Genomic DNA, 17,695 nt, shown 5'->3' with positions numbered 1-17,695 from the left:
TGAACATCACTCTTATTAGGTTGAACTTTCTCTTCCAACACCTTCAGGATTTCTCCATTTCCCCAAGAAAACACGTCCCACTCTCTAAACTGATCTTCCGAGCTTTGCAATCTCTGAATCGATTCTCCTCCTCTGATTGCTCATTTGTTCTGGAAGGTAAGTCATTTGCTTTTAGAAACGTCCTTCTGCCTCGCACAGAAGGGGATGATTTGTCCTGACTCAACTTTTCCTGAAGCTGTTGCACATGTGGAATACGGAATGTCCCCTACCAACTGACTTTCTCTCTCGCCCTGAATCTGACACCATCTTCACCCTTTCACCAGCCAGCCTTCCCTCGTCTGAACCCCTGCAAATGCACACTGATTTCTGTACTGCACATACACCAGTAAACATATTTTAAGCATCTAATATGTTCTAGGCACTAAGCTGGATGCTGAGAAAACAGAAAGTAACAAGACACATTTTCTGTTCTCGGCATCCCATAAAGGGAGTAGTTGTTTACATGTATTAACTTGATGAAAGGGGTGACTAGAGGAAGATAATGTTATTAAAAATCTCCACTTAGAGATCAATCATAATAAAGTTAGCACATCTTTGAGATGATTACATAATGAGCTATTTCACAGGAACTGGCTTCACAGCTTTTCAGGGAAGTATCTGTTACACAGAAGGAGGGAGTTATTCCTGTGTGTATGTGACAGCTCAGGATGTTGAGAACAAAGGATTTACACAAAATGCAACAAAAATGCAACAGCAGAAACAACTTAGAAACCGGTTTTACTCTGCTGCAAACAAATGGACAAGGTATTGTACAATATATAATAAAAAGTACAGCATAATACAAGTGCCACTAATAAAAGAAACTTAAGGATAAGACTTAAAAATGCTTATTTGTTTTATATATATATATATATATATATACACAGACTGCAATAAAAAGCCACAATAAATACACAAATTTCCATGTCAATTATAATAAATACTGAAAATATAAATACAGAAGACTACAGCTAATATGAATAAATTATTACAACATAAGGTCCAGGTTAAGTTCTGTTGAATATTATTGTAGCTTATTTTATATACCCTTTGGCATCTTTGATGTTATAACTTATACACAAGAGAAATCAATCTGGAAACTATGTGACAAACAACATGACATCTTAGTGTAAAGTGAACTTATGTATGAATTGCAGTTTGATTTTCTTCCCTTTCAACCTCTCTAAGTAGTAAGATTGAACATATCAGTAATAAAATATGGAAATACTGTTGAAATTGAGTCAAAGTAATAACAGAAATCAACTAAAAGATAAAACCAATCACAATGTTACAAAAACATTACAGTGAATTGATCTCACTGTTTTTAAATTACTTTTTTTGTCTTGCCAGCAAAATCCAAAAGACAAAACAACAAAACAAAAAACCCACAAAAGACTTCCCTTGTGTAAAGACCATTCTCAATGTCTGAATGGTTCAACTGAGACTGAAGAATAACACCCAAGTGCTTTGGATCATTTGATCAGCCATTAAATTCAGCTCACTACATTTCACCAGAATTTGCAAATATGCCAAATTTCTATGGCAGCAGGAAAGTGGAGACACAGTTGATGTCTAGGACTATGACCAAGATAAAGATACTGCAAAAGGTGATATGTGTCTATGTAACCAATTATACATGTATATTTTAAATGGGGAAAATGCAGTTTTGACCAATGTCAAATGACCTTTTCCTATCTAATTTTTATACCCTGTGACATTAAGGGAAACACATTGAAATAACAAAGTGCCATTTTCTGCATTAACAGGCATTAACCAGCACATATGTATTAATAGTTCTAGCTTAAGAGGCTATTACACCAGAAATGCAATTAACTAAAACAGAAGCAGATCAACTTTACTAAGACACAATAAAGGCTGAGGTTCTTAGGAACAGAGTTGTAATCTACAGGTTTTTTTTAATCTATTTCTGTACTGTAAAGGTCTAGCGTTTATTTTACATCACACACTTTGGAAACATGTTTCACAAACTACGCCTCAGACTTATTTCCATAGAAGTGTCTAGAGTCAATTAAAACATGGGCCAAATGATTCAACATTCTTTACACAAGCATTCTATAGCCTTTTTTTTTTTTTTTTTTTTTAAAGCAAAAAGGGTTATTTCCCCTAATGGTTGTTTGTAGGGAGCAACCACACTGATGTGGCCGTCAATTCACAAGCGCATGTGAAGTTGGGGGAGATAAGCAGTTGTACCTAGATTGAAAAAAATCCCATGGATAAAGGAAACACTGGTTTTGAGGGGTGCTCCTCATCTTCGGTGAGTTCTGACTCTGAGTTGGAGGCAACTCTGAGCGAACAGAAAAGGCTCTCTGCAGAGGGTGTTGGGGCCAAGTGATGTCATCAGAGAAAAATCACCACCCTCCCGAACTCCTCCTTCCGTTTTCAAGGTGACAAAGTCTTAAATCATTTTGCTGATCCCTGAGAAGACAAGCAGCCACTGTTTGGATAACATGGAGCAAAGGCTGGGGTCACATGGTGGCTGAGTAATTCTCTGGAGTCTTTCTATTCCACACCAGACTCTCCACAACAGTTCACGTCTTCCCCAGAAAAAGTGGAAAAACTTGAGATTCTCATTTGTCATTTAAGGGTAGAGTAAGATTAATGAGAAGGTACTTATTTAGAAGCAAGAAGTTAGAAGATGCTCACTTCTTATAACTGTAACTTCTCAGAAAATTGGACAGTTTGAAAGTTGATTCACTTGATCCTCATGCTGATGTTTGTCCCTGGGAATCTGAAACAGTCACTTTTCCTGACATCATAGCAATGGTAAAAAAAGCAAAAACAAAACAAAACAAAACAAAACAAAAAACCAAACCAACACCAACCAAACAAAAAACTACAGTCATATTTGTTGAGAGGAGGTCAAGTTACTGAGTATTGTCTCAATACCCATATCTTTATTTTTTAAACTCTCATATCTTAGGAGACTTAAGGAATTATCAAATGTAACAAACATCAAAGACAGGGGAAACCCAACTTTCTTTGAGCCCCCCAATACAATGACCCAAATCACCACAACTGTTGCCAGGTGCCTAGCTCACAAAGACTAGCCAAGATATTTTCTTATTGTGAGAAAAAAACTAAGAGAACTGGACTGTGTTGCCAAGGAAACCGCCTTCCCTAGAGATGTTAAGAACAGATGAGTATCTATTCTGTAGAGCATGCCTGAGTGACAGTCCTCCCTGGAGGTAGATGGATGAACCAGATGACCTCTGGAGATCTTTTCTAGTCTCAGGGCTATAAAATTTGAAGAATACAGAAGAATCTCAAACTTTCCATTATTCACACACAGTTGGCCATTATGAGTATCTTTGAAAAGATTAAGCAATTCTGAGATACCTGTTTGGCATGACTAGTGCCTAATGAATCAAGATTCAGACAGTAACCTTTGACAGTGGACCCTATTTGATTATGGTACAAAGGAAATGACTTTGCCAACTACTAAAATGTAAAATCCATCAAGTTTAGATATCACTTAGGTATTATTAAGCCATCCAAGGATCAACACTAAATTAAAAAAAAAAAACAATACTAACTGCAAGCAATTTATTTTCTAGGTTTAGGTATTTAGGTTTTTCCTCTTTAGGAGGATTCAGATTTGGATTTTATTTCATTTCTTCATTCTCTTTCATATTTAAGTGTCATTTCAAAATGGTATATAGATCTTTGGATTTTCTTTAAGGACGGGGCTTTACTTATAGCTAAGGAGGAAAGCTTGGTGGCTAATATAAAAAGGAGGAGCAAAACAAAATAGTATAAATATGCTACAGATTTAGAAATTTCAATCTCATTTTTATAGGTTCCCTACTTAGAGACAACAGTAAAAGCATGTGAGGAGTCCACACCCCTGACAAGGGGGTTCAGGTCTTACCTAAGAGTGGTGTTAGGACTTGATGAAGATCTCTGGTGAATGAAGCTATTAGGTAATTTATAAAGAGATATTTTCCAAATCAGTTTCCTTCCAAATACTCATTAATAAATAACTTGCAGGATACTGCTAGGCCAGATAAAAGGAACTGTGAGAAAGCCACAAGAGAAAGTAGAGGAATACCTCACAAAGAATTCCATAGTTACAACTAAAACCATTCAAACAGGTCACATAAATTAAGGTAGACAAAGGCAAAGCTAATTTCTACCATAAATTTGTTTTCTCCTAAACCCTCCTAATCAATATACATTATCTTAAAAATATTTAAATGGTCTCACACATGTCACTAAAAATAAGAGTCACTGAGCTGACTTGACCATCACCATGGTTATGAGTAATGCTTGGCACCACTAGCATGTTGAATACAAATAGTGTCCCAAATAAATTCTATCATATTCTTTTGAAACTTTAGTTCTGCCAGGAACTTTTATGAGATGAAATCAAATGACACACTAGAGTTAGCTTCTCTTGAATTATAACCAAGTGTAAAGTACCAAGTACAAACAATTACCCTGTCTAGTGGTATATTTATCATAAGTGAAAGAAAGTAGTCAACAATCTGACTTAAATTCTTTGAAATGCATTTTCCATGAATGTAACAAATACCTGTATTGTACTAAAATCCTGGGACATACGTTAATTAGATTACAAAAATTGCATATAAAAAAACCACACTGGTTTAGGCTTTGAATCTGGTTGTATCTTCCTGCTTCCCATCATTCTGTCTGAATCCCCACTGTCAAGACACATAACTCAAGGCATTATTACACTTACTATCCAGACAGCACAAATTAAACTAACGCCAGGGCTACTCACCAAGTACAACCCAAGTCATATCAAGCTTTTGAGTTTGGACTTCTGATAAGAAAGGAGAAAAAAAAAAACCACCTGCATTGGTTAGAAAGGGGGAGTCTCATGTTCCCCTTTCTATGAGAGGAGTTGAAATAAAACTTAGAAGTGATTTTTTAAACAGTCACATTGAATGTTCAGATTTGGCAGGCAAAATAGTCTTTCATTTCCATATTCATTACTTTTGACAAGTCTATCTGTCTTTTTAATACAAAATGTGTTTAAATCTTTAAAATAGTTTCTTTAGCATGCTGTAGCCCTGTGTTTTTAAAAGCATCAAATGATTTTTAGATGGTAAGGGATAACTGATGGGGATGGTGCACTGCAGATGTGAACAACAGGGCTGTGAAGGTATGCACACTGTAACTGACCCTTGCGGGTTTTGGGCTGCCATTTGTGAATTTAGTTCTTCCAGCATTATAAAATTCTAGTTTTTCAGCTTTCGTGAAACTTTATGGGTCCCAGGAGACACCACAACTTATTAAGCTTATATTACATCCTTGCCCAACCCTGACACTTCTAAAATTCTAGTGAATTTTTCAAATCGCTGATATTCAGTTAAATTAAGTCAATTAAATTCTTTAATACTACAGAAAACATCTGATAAGCTGTGCTATTGGTGCAAAGCTGTGGCATTTGGCTTAGGCATTTAAGTTACCCCAGCACAAGTTAGCAGATCTCAGGAAGAATAATGTCATCAGTAGTTGCAAATCTGTGTTAAAATTAAGAGTTAAGGCTTTAAGCTTTTGGTGGTGGTTGTGGTAAGGATACACAGATAGTTTCAGCTTCAAATTATACTTAAGTCTTGCCTTGAAAGCACAAAGGTACTTCCCATTTCAGGTTGGTATTTTATCCACTGACTACAATAGTGATACTCTATACTCTCTTCCAGATCAGGAGCAGGTGCCATTTTAAAGAGAAAGAGCAAGTCAGATTTGGAGAAACGAAGGCTCATGGCACCTCTGAAAAAGGCAGTCTTTCGACGTTTGAGGATGTCAATTTTCCACCTGCTAATCAATGGTTTGTCATGCCAGGTAAAAGTGAGGGTGCCGAATGACCTCTCTGTTTGCTACAAGCTGCAAGGCAATGTCTTTGGAACCTGGAACTCAGGCTTTGCTATTTTGATAGGCTGTTTATAAACAGAAGCAAGAGTGATGGTGTTCCACATTATAGCTTCAAAGGTTTCCTGGAATGTTTCCTGGGTTATATGTGAGTCAACCTGTCTCTGAAACTGTCGGGTAGGAGTTTGCTGGTATAAATTTAGCATCACTTACATAGGCCTAACACTGAAGAAGCAATTATCTGGACAATCTCTTTTTCATTGGATTCAGTTCTTCTAGCTGAGTCCAGATTTAATTCATAAATTTCAGATACAGAGAGAGAGGCCAGAAGGAGGATCCAGTGAGTTCCATTACTTTAGGCAAAGGAAGTGTCTTTTTAGTTGTAGGTTACATATAATTAGACAAGAATTGACGTCACTTTTTCTAATATCATGTTATAACATCACAAATTAAATGGATTATAATGAGGCTTGATTATTTCATGTTACTCTTCATCGTCATCATAATCCCTTAGAATAAGTAGTGTTTTCCTCCTCTTTTTAACCACCTAGGACAGTTCCCCTATCATTGTAAGTATTTAATAAATATTTGCTAGAAGAAAGAAGTGATATTTAATAAATCCTAACTATCAAGACCAAAGGACTTTAACTTGTACAACAATCTCATAAGTTTAACCAAAAAATCAGTGATACAGCAATTTATTTGAAATTAATCACGATACATTTTCCTGTTTAATAACCAAACCAGAATTTTGCCTAGAAGTAATCTTTTAGGGTATAAAATTTTCAAGAACATAATCACTTGTAATCTCCTTGTTTCTTGATTAATTTGTGGCCAGTTTTCTGTAATTCATAGTTTTTTATTGGGGGAGGTATTACTAGGCCATATATGATTGTGAAGATTTTTAATAATAAAATTAATTGATAAGTGTTCATTTCACATTTATATGTGATTGGCACTCTGGGAAAAATATATTTTCATCACACAGAATAGACTGGCTTTTGAGAAGTAAGCATATTATTCAATTAACCAAAAGACAGGAGACAAAGGGATTTTTACTAATGTCTTAATGATCAAGAGATGGGGGGAAAAAAAACTTTAAGTAAATCTCTTTCATTGACTTCTTTCTCCCAAAAGAAACCTAGAATGACAAAGGATATGCAAGCTGCTCCAGCCACTTGACTTGCAAATCAATTTGGCCTGGATTATAACTGGGAATTAAGCCCTAATAAAAGGTAGAGGGGCTGGTGCTAAAACAACAGGGACCAAAGCAGGAAGCTTTGCCACTGACGGTGAATGACTAAAAAGCTGTGTGCCAAAAAGACTATAATTTGGCTAGCTATACTATGGGGCAATATAACAGCTGCAGGTCAGGCTATTGTGTATTGGTATAAAGATCCTAAGTGTCCATAGGCTGCATCTAGCTTGATCCCCATTTTAAAAAGCTTAGAAAAACTGTAATGCTTTCCTGGCATGTGGGCATTTTTTTGTTGAATAGAAGGCCTATTAATGGAAAAAAAAAGTCAAATGGCACACTGTGCTGTCTCAGCTTTTCTGGGAAAGGAAGTAACAATGAAGTGATTCTACCAGTAGTATTATTTGCAACTTTGACCTAATATTTTAAAACTACGTCTTTAAAAATGATCTTCATTTCTAGACCACATTTTTAGATCATAAAACACAACTAGATTCTAGGCTGGGAAAAATTCAGTACCCGTTATTGGCCATTGCCTCAAATCTCTCATTCTTCGGTGTGTGTTATACATCTGTTGTGTGCGCATGTGTGATTGGTGGGGGTGTTTTAATAGGTAATCTGTATATGTAGTTTGTGGGAGATATTTAGGGGCTAAGTTATGTATAAGAACATTGGAATGGAAGCTGTCGTGGCTGCAAGGTTAATCAACTGTATAGCAGTGCCTTTCAACCCCAGTTGAACAGTTAGGGGAAAAAAGTTCTGTTTTTGTTTGTTTGCCTGTTTCTAGGTTAAGCATCCTTTAGGAAATAAAGCCTCAAAACAGAGACCCCACCAGCCAAACATAAACAAGTAGGCATCAACTTTCTTGTGAAAACAAATCTGAACTAAATTAAGTATCTATCCTTTCAGAATCCAGACTGGCATTCTACCCTTCAACTCTGCCCAGCCAGAGCCACCTCTGCCCTACTCTGCCACACTGCGCTCCAGGAGCAAGCTGAGTGCTCCACAGGAACTGCCCCAAGGACTTGTAACAGCCCAGCCAGTACCGCATGCACTGCTCTCTCACGTGCTTGAATGAAGTAACAATGGCCTCTTGTCGTTTTCTCTTTGGGCCTGTGCTATTTAGGTTGTAATGCCAGGGGAAGAAAACTTGGAGATCAAACACTAAAAACTGTAACTTTGTAGACAACAAGCGATATACTACTGAGATTGGAGCAAAACCTCAATCTGATTAGCCCAAAGGACTTGTCATTCAAAAGGAACATCCCTGCCCTCATTACTGCTCCCTCTAGAAGGACAAACCCAAAGCTGCTTTAACCTTAATACTAAACGGTTATAAATTTGGCCCAAGTGTGGGGTCGGGCAGGGGCAGGAACCGGCTGCACAGTGGAAGAGCTGCCAAGTAAACATGTTTTCCCCAAATCAAGTTTTAGTAGAAACTTTTCCATTGGAGGACATTCTCTAGATCAAACATCTTTAAGTTCAATTAAATAAAATAGTGTTTTTTTTAAGAACTTGAGATCTACAATATATTTGTATCCACATTTCTAAACATCCAAGTCTAAAAGACATAAAAATACGTAGTGATGCAGTCACCGAATAGCAAGGCATGTCCACATTTCAAAGAGGCATAAAATGTGAAATGATATAACAATAGAAGGTCAAAAATAATGAAACAGATTTAGCATAGTCATATTGCATTGGGGGAAAAAAAAAGGTAGAACACACTATTTAGTTACCTAAATTAATTTACAGGGAAACGGGATCTTAGAAGTCCTCTGACAAACCAAGTGCAGATAATCTAAGGGTGGGGAGTGCATGTTTTATTTCTATCTGTCCCCTTTAATAAGAGAACGTGAGGTAATTAGGAAGTATTCAATGCATTCTGGACTGTTCTGCTAATTGTCCCAGGCAAGGGAAATCGAAATGCTTCAGAAAAGTAAGGCCTAGTTGAGTATCTGGGTAGAGGCCCCCTTTCAATCAGCTAGTGCCTAAGGGGAAATTTCGTTACACACTCACTTTGTAGAGATGGATTGATCATGCTGTAGAAAAGGCTGGTTGCTGAGGCTGTGTCTCTTCCACGTTTCCTCAGCCTCCTCTGCTGTTACCAAGTTAGGTCTTCAGAGTGGCGAAGGAAAACAGGTCATTTTTCCTTCATAAAGTATCATTGGATGATTCCTCTATTTAATTCTATAAATCTTATAATAGTTACAGATTTAAAAAAAACTTTTTTTAATTTTTCATTTCAAAGAGTTCTCAGTCCCCACCCCTCAAAAGGTACCATGAAGGGGCACTAAAGTGCATTTTGACGTAGGGGAGTAGAGTTTGAAGGTGCTGTCCCAGCTAAGAACCAAGAGGATGCTGTTTACAAAAGAAAGGCAATTCCTTTTACCTCCATCTCTGCAGTCAGCTGAGGGAGGGCAGTGAACTCGACCCTCACCAGAGGATTGTCCTAACTCTTAACTTTAGAGAAAACTGTGTAAGGACCTGCTCATATAGACTCATTTATTTGTCCAAAATAGCAAAAATAGGCCTATTTCACCCTTAAGAAACTATTTGCAAATCTGATCAGTCATGATCATAAAAACGTGAATGGATTCCAGAGGCAGTCCATGTGGGCATGCTCGGTGGTGCTAACTAGGCATCTTCAGCTTAAAAGAACATGCTGCTGTTCATTTTCATCAAAACATGACTTCTAACTACCATAAATAAAATACACATGGAACGATTAAATCTTTTTCTTACAATAGTTACTTTTACATTAAAAAGTCACCATCATCTTCAGATATATTGAAAATTAGGACTCTAAATCTTATCATTTCCCAGTCTTAGTTAACAATCTTGCACAGGCCCGATAATCCAAAACTTGGAGCTCTGATCGACACAGCTTGGCAGGTTTCACACAGTTTGACAGGTAGGCAACTGTGAGATATGCTTTTTTAAAATTAGCATTTTTCTATCAAAACAGTCTGAAATCGTTTAAAATCCTCATAGAGACTGATTTGTGCAATGGCACAGTCACACAGCTAGAAAGGAGAAAACAAAATACAGTCTGGAAGATTCACCACAGTCCAAGTTCTCTTGGTCCTCAGTTTACACAATGATGAGCCCAGGAAATCCAATTAAATACAGTGCTTTAAATAGGAGACCAGTCGGTACTGGTATAAGTTGAGCTACTAAACAGGGACAGTCTCCACCACGGGTGATTTGATGCACTCTTCGTGCAATCTGCTCTTTTCTGCAAGGCTCAAAGAATTTTCAGCAGGATGCTCTGAAATGTGACTGTCACCGTTTAACGTTGAGACAAACCCTTCCGGGGAGGGGCCTTTCAAGTAGGAGTGAAATTCCACTTGGGGGTGACTGGACCTGTGTTCGGGATATAAGCTATTGCAGGGCACACCGCTGTCATTCTCCGCCGAGGAGCAGCAGACGATGACCGAGGGGTTGGTGGCTGGGTAGTGGGCGGTGCTGTAGGCTTCTTCGGCTTGGCGGGCATAGTCGGCGAATTGCTCCGGGGTCATGGTGTAAGGCACCAGCGAGAGGGTACCATTCTTGACAGTGTCTCGTTCCGAGTAGTTCTCGGAGATTGGGCTAGGTGCTCCAGGAATGTGGCTATCTATTTGGTAATACAGGGTGGAAGAGTTGGCATAAAAGGACGCATTTTTCGCGTGGCTTTCGTGGACGGCAGTGCCATCTGAGTAACAAAGGACGGAAGGAAGAGGGACAACTTCGGCGTGGGGCCCCAAACCTTCCACGAAGCTGTCCCCTTTCTCATCGTCCTCCTCCTCCTCCTCTTCCTCTTCCTCATCTGACTCGCTCGGGGCCAAGCTCTGCGTGCTGGAATCGGTGACCCCGCTGCAGAAGCTGCTGCCGTCCTCCTCCTCCTCCTCTTCCTCCTCCTCCTCCCCTTGGCAGTCTAGCTCCTCAGCCGACTGCAGGTGCAGCACGGCAGCCTGGGGCTCAGTTTCAATCTCAAAATTGTCAGCGATAGAATATTCCACGGAGTGAGCGACGGGGCCCATGGAGCTGCTGTGGGCCCTTATCTCACCGTGACAGCCGTTCAGCGTGGGGATCTGCTGCTCTCGGTTTTTCTCCAGTTCAAGCTTCATGATTGTGTGCAAAAAGTGAGTCCGGACACGGATAGGATTAAATTCAATTCTACCTGCTGTGTTACTACATCCTTCTTTCGTGCACCCACACGGGAAAGACATTCGATCCACCTTGGGAGGAGAACACAGATTAGCCCCCGGGAACTCTCACACACCAAATTAAAATCCAGGACCTCATGGCAACCCCTTTGAATCTGGGAGGACTGCAACCCAATTAGGCCAGAACAAATGACAATCAAACTGCAAACAGGAACAAAAAGGGTAAGAGAAGGCTTAAAACGTAAGAGTTCACCTATATTCAAAATAAAAATGAGTTATGGTATGTAGTTTTAGTTCATTCATCCCTCCTGTGCTTTCTTCACTTATCTCCATTTCCACTTTTGCCCGCTCCTCTCCATCCCATTAATTTTGCTCCCGTTTTTTCCAATGCTTCTGTCTTTTCCCCAAAGCTCCCTTTAAAACCCTGCTGCATACCAGCTCACATGCCTAATTTTAAAAAACTTACTGCCCTCATCTCCACCTGCTAATTTTAATCTAAATTACATGACATTCCTCATACTAGATATGAATCTTTCTCTTCGCTTATTATAAAATGAACTTCTCTGCCAGAGGAGTCCAAATGGATACCACTTGGTGTCAGGCAGCCTGATAATCCACTCCCATTGGTTCCCCTCTCATTCCTTTGGATCCTTGGTACCTGATGCACGTATGTGTACTGCAGGGCCGTGGTGGGTACGCACACTGGTGACTGTGACCGGTGGCCTCGTGTGTTTAGCTGCCGGCTCTCCCCCCGCCCCCTCCCTTAGACTACAAGCTTCTCGAGGGATGTTCATCTAGTCTATAGCCTACGACTGTTTGAGGGACTGGACTCTGTAGATAGAGTGACTGGGCTCAGCAAGTGCTGAGCTCTTCACACAGGTGGAGAGTGGAATTCTGGGCAATCTGACGAACTCCTACGACATTTGCTAATTGCCTCAGATGCCACAAACTGACCTGAATGCGACCAGAGCACAGGCAACCATAGAGAACTTGCCCTTTCTGCCACATCACCCCAGCGCAGGGAACTTCCCATGCTACAGAGGAGAAGGCAGATTCCACAGTTATCCTGGTCCCAACAAAAACTAGGGTCAGAGCCAGAATCCATAGGTGCTTCTTACTCATGAAGCCCTTTTCTGTGAATCCACCTCAAGCAACTGCTCAACTGATAAGAACTGTCCTCTCTTTTTGTCTGCCTAAGGGGCTCTTATTGAAAAGGTTGTTTCTGCATAAATAACAACACCTAAATAATCATGGAGCACCAATGATATCACAGATGGGCAAGGACCTAGGAATCATCTAGTCCAGGGGTTGGTAAACTCTTTTTTTTTTTTTTTTTAAGGGCCAGAGAGTAAATATTTGGGGCTTTGTGGGCCATACAGCCTCTGTGGCAATGGCTCAACTCAGCCGCAGAAGTGTGAAAGCAGTCGCAGGCAACACGCAAACAAACAGAACAAACAAACAAAAACATGGCTGTGCTTCTGTAAAACTTCACTTACAAAAAAGGTGGCAGGCCAGATTTGACCTGTGAGTTTTAATTTGCCAACCCCTGATGCAGTCCAGCCCGTTCATTTTAAAGACTGGAAAACTGAACCCAGAAAATTTACCTGACTTGTCAACTTCACAGAGCGGTAAAAAGCAGAGTCAGGAGGAGAACTCAGTTTTCTTATGTCCCGGGCTAGTAGTTTTCCCGCTAGTCTACACTACCTCTAGCCAGCCATCATCTTATACCCCATGGATGGATCAGAAAGTACAAACTCAAATGTTAGGGATGTCATGATCTCTCTGAATGCTTGTAAAAAGCCAAAATAAGGTAATATAATAAATGAATTGAAGAGGAAAAAATTTCAACTGAGAACTGCAGCTTGGATTGCCTTTCACACTATATCTTATATAATAAGCATATTATGAATATCCATAAATGCCCTTGAGTTGGCATTTCTCTCTTCTTGAATCACATACCCCATAGTTTTCTTCTATGGGTGAGAAACTTCATTATATGTAACACAACCACCTCTTTAGGGGATGGTGTATAATGTCTCGTCTTTGGATTCCCCGAAATCCTGGTCCTTACCTGACACTTAATGCCTGCCAGGCTGCAGGTACACGTTTCTGGATCACAGAACACCCGGCAGTCACAGCCACAGTCCTCTCGAGACAGGCGGATGGCTCGCAGCTCGTGCTTTTCCTCCACATCAATCTTTTTCACTCCAGAGGCCCGCAGCAGGGCTCTCCGTTTTTTTGTTGGCAGGGGTTGTAAAAAGAAGTACTCATCTACTTCTGTGTTGTCTAAATCAATATCATCATCAGAAATGTCGTCCACTGTAAGAGTGCTAGCTTCTTCCGATTCCACGGTGCCGTTCTTTGTCATCTAGAAATGCAGAAAAGCAAACAAGAGACTTAACTGGGCAGGGTCTGAAATCCCTACTTTTGCACGGGGTAAGGATGAAGCTATTACATAACATCATGTCCCCATAATCAGTAAGGGTTTGTGGAAAGCTGAGGGAGATTAAGAGAAGAAAATTTCTAGTTACAAAAATAAATGATTCATGGGGATGAAGAAAATGTGTGTGTGAGGCAAATCGTTTTCTTTTGAGAAGTCACAGGAAGGAAAGTGAAGGCATCAAAATGATGGGCTCTTAAATGGACTGACTGGTAACAGAAGACTTGTTAATTGGAACTCTTAACCTCCTAATGTTAGGAGCTATAGTTGTTGGAGCTTTTAGCCAGCCTGATGTGAAAAAGGCCAAGGGTTACAGATACCCATCAGTGAAAGCTATCTTTAGACTCAGTTCGTGACGGGCAGATCTGATGCTGGAATAAATGTGTCCTTGTTCAGAGGTGACTGCATCTTAGTGGAAGCCACTGCCACCTAAATCAGCAAACATGTCCTTGAAATAACAACCCTGTCTTTTGGGTTCTAGAAAAACCATGTACTAGGAAATAAAGTTGTGCTGCACTGTGCTGTTGGGCTTACAAACATGGTCTCCCTACAGTAAGTTCCACGAGGGCTGGATATGAAGCCATCAGTCAGGTCAGTGTGCTCTCAGTAAGACAAGGAGCAGAGGGCAGCCCGGCAGGCTCTCACCAATGGGCAACCTCAACAATGAACCGGCCCTCAAAGGAGTTCACAGGAAACCACCTAAAGCAATACCTTCTGCATAACAGCGCATGTGGACAACTGTCTCATACCCGTGACTACGCTGCTTCTATTTATATTTCTTTTCTAAATTAATTTTATCCATCAGGAAACTCTGAGTCAGTATTTCACTTCTTAACTGCTATACCACCACATAGTATGTTTTCTTCATAAAAAGCATTTAGAAAGAGACATTTTCTCTGAATATGAGCAAGAAATATATTTTGAGAAGCAGCACAGGAATAAATGCAGAAATTCAGTAAGGGATATTCAAGGAAGTTCTAAATAGGGAAACTATTTTGATTCTTTAACTTTTAAATGTATTACTTCATAAATTTCATTAATTTTAATTATTACAATGCTTTCTGATCTTAACGACAATTCAGTTATCAAACTGTTAAATTACTCTGGTGATATCAGACATCATTCTCTCATCTTCATAGGAAAAAGTCTGACTTTTAGATAAGAATATTTATTACTGACCCAAAATCCCAATCTGGACAACTCTGAACATACTGAAAAACAAATAGAAGATTGGTCTTTGCGTTCAAGTAGAGGAAACAACATAGTAGCAAGTGTATATTAAAATATATTGCAAAGGATCCCTGAAGTATATTTTCAAAGGCTACTGATTTATAAATTGTTTATATTTCATAGCTCAAATCTGTGTTCTCGCAAAGATGGTCATTTCCTTTTATTGGGTTTCGTTTCTTGGTGTGATCTGCAATTCATTTCCTCCCTTGCAATTTTTTATAAATGTATTTGTTAATCTGTTTTCATTTTTCTGCGATGTCTACTAATGGGATGTTATTGTGATTGGTTGCCGTTATCATTTTTGTTAATTCTTATTTGCCAGCAGAAGCATCTTTCTATTTGAAAAGATTTGATTTTCTAAGGAATTCAAGTGTGTAATTATTTAACATATACTCAATCCTCTGTGATAGGGAAAGCTTCATTAACAAACAGGAAGAGCTACCTTTCCATCTTGTCACCTCTGTGGCATTTAAATTATGTTTTCACTAATTCTTGGCTTGTCTATGTGAACCTCATGAAGCTTCTGACTCCACAGCCTATGTAGAACACCCAGGACTTAGCACGATTTATTTCAATACTTCCTTCCTACTTAATCTCTGTGCTCTAGGATATTTATGCTCCCTTGTGTAACTGGTAACGTCACAAGAAGAACAAAAAAACTTCATTTCATATCCACAAGGTTTGATTTAAAAAAAAAATGGCTGCTGTCATATAATACATGAAATCTAAAAGTCAACAAAAAACTAGATTTCAGCAAACATTTAAAAACATGACAATTTTAGGGCAACATGAATAACCAACTGGCATCTAAGAATTAATAAGGAAAAACTGTATCTCGAATAAACTACAGATGATGCTTATTCCAAATATAAGTGTCCTTAGAAATAAAATTTGCACCTCTTATTCCCATATACTTAAAGTATAAGAAACAATTTCATTTTAAAATAAAAATTCACTTAAGAATCTTAAAGTCCTTGACATAGAGCTGCATACTGTTTCGCTCTTGTTCAAAACCCCCCAGGGGCCCTAATCTAGATTTTCAAAATCTCACACTATCATTGAAGTGACCTAGAAAGGTTTTCTCCTCACCTCCCCCAATATCGTCCGCCATTTCTAACGAAGACTGGCAATATTCTAGTTCATCCTGGTCAACTGGCTTATCTCCTCCTCCTCAGTTTCTGGCTTGGCATGTAGCCACTGACAGATACTATTCTCTGCTGTCCCCTCAGAAGTCCTCCCCAGTCTTCTCCTCCAGTCTATGCCCATTTGTTCCTTTAAAAGTCAGGCCAAGCCTACTGAGCTTAAATGCTCTTTTAAATCAGAGTATCACATACATTATTTTCAAATGCCCTTTTCTATATTAGAGCAATAGGGAAATAAGTCCAAGAACTCCCTATTTCTGTCCACAACTCGTGTTTTGTCATGCTCTCAAGATCTCGTGCAGTAAAACCTAGGGAGTCTTCCAAGATCTCCTCATTTGTTTTTGCTGACTCCTTTACCCTATGACCCATCTTTACAAGAATATTTATTTTGTACATTTTTTTTCTCTTTGACAGGAGTGATACTCTTATATGTCTTTTTACTAACTCAAAATAAAATCATTGAATTTTCAGATGTTAGTTCATCAAATGCAACCTCCTTATTTTATGCATTAATGAAGCTCAGATTAACTGTGACCTCTCCAAGACATGCTTATAGAATCTAATTTCATGATCCCTATTCTAGCATGCATTTCCCTTTATCAAACACATAAGATTCCAAGTTTCTGATGGTGCCTAATGCAGTACTTGGACTATAATGTGGATTAAGTGCAATGTGTCTAAAAAGCTATTTTGTTTATAAAACAAATGCATATAGGGTAACCAGCACATTCAAAGGAATGCTCTCCTTTGAAGTAGACTCTTCAGAAGACAATCTTGGACTTGGAGCATTTCTAGCTCAGTGTTCTTTTCCCAAAAAATGTTGCCTTTCCAAGAGCTCAAAGAAAACTTGCCAAAAATGTGGTTTAAGGAGACCACCAAACAATTCTCCCCCTCAAACCTGCTTTTGTTGTGTGTGTGTGTGTGTGTGTGTGTGTGTGACTGTGTGTGTATAAGTGTGTGAAAAAGAGAGAGACTGGAGGTGGGGGTGCAAGGGAGGTGAAAGAAACAGATACGAGATGATAATCGTAATATTAATAACAAGAGTTTTGAATCTGTGTCAGGCACTACTCCAAGCACTTTACCTGCATTAACTCATTGAGCATCACGAAAATCTCATCAACTAGACATTAGCACTATATCCATTTAACTGGTGGGGAAACTGAGGCACAGGAATGCTAAATAACTTGTCCAAGATCACAAGCAGTGAGGTGTGTGGCCCATCACAATCCTAGACATTTAACTCTACAGCCTGTGCTGTTAGCTGCCTTGGTAATTACATAGATACACTGTTTTTATCTATTTAATGTACATTTAATAGTCTTTTGTGCTTATTTTGTATTAGGCTCTAGGTGTACAGGTGCAAAAGACATGAGTCTTGATCTCAAAGGACTAGAGTAAAGAGAAGAGGAATCTAGTCATTTTAATCCAGTTTATAAGGATTTCCCAGCTGAGGGGTGACACAGGGCATTGGAGACTGTGTAGAAGGGGCTCCTAGAGGTGGGGCTGTCGTGGGTGAGGAGGGTAGACTTTCACATCTAAGCTTAAATCTAAAGATGGAGTGGCAGCTAGAGGAACAGGGGGAGGCAGAAGGAATTCCACACTGAGCAACAGTAGTTTCAAAGGCCTGAGACGGGACAGAGCATGA

The 17,695-nt window shown here is 39.2% G+C and overlaps 1 protein-coding gene across 4 annotated transcripts in view; it reads right to left on the bottom strand.

The window, feature by feature from the left end:
* Positions 1 to 887: 887 nt before the first annotated feature.
* The window catches only part of CSRNP3 (cysteine and serine rich nuclear protein 3), a 144,240-nt gene continuing 127,432 nt past the window's right edge, over positions 888 to 17,695 (bottom strand). For all 4 annotated transcript variants that reach the window (XM_074363817.1, XM_010971401.3, XM_074363818.1 and 1 more), the window contains 2 exons: positions 13,310 to 13,606; positions 888 to 11,310 (listed from right to left, as the gene is read on the bottom strand). In XM_074363817.1, coding sequence (XP_074219918.1) covers positions 10,267 to 11,310; positions 13,310 to 13,606 — 1,341 coding nt within the window. In that variant the 3' untranslated portion in view covers positions 888 to 10,266. The remainder of the gene's footprint in view (positions 11,311 to 13,309; positions 13,607 to 17,695) is intronic.

Source organism: Camelus bactrianus, chromosome 5 (assembly GCF_048773025.1).
Source record: "Camelus bactrianus isolate YW-2024 breed Bactrian camel chromosome 5, ASM4877302v1, whole genome shotgun sequence".
Classification (NCBI taxonomy): Eukaryota; Metazoa; Chordata; class Mammalia; order Artiodactyla; family Camelidae; genus Camelus; species Camelus bactrianus.
Note: the sequence above shows the minus strand (reverse complement) of the source record. Positions and strands in the feature narration are given on the sequence as shown.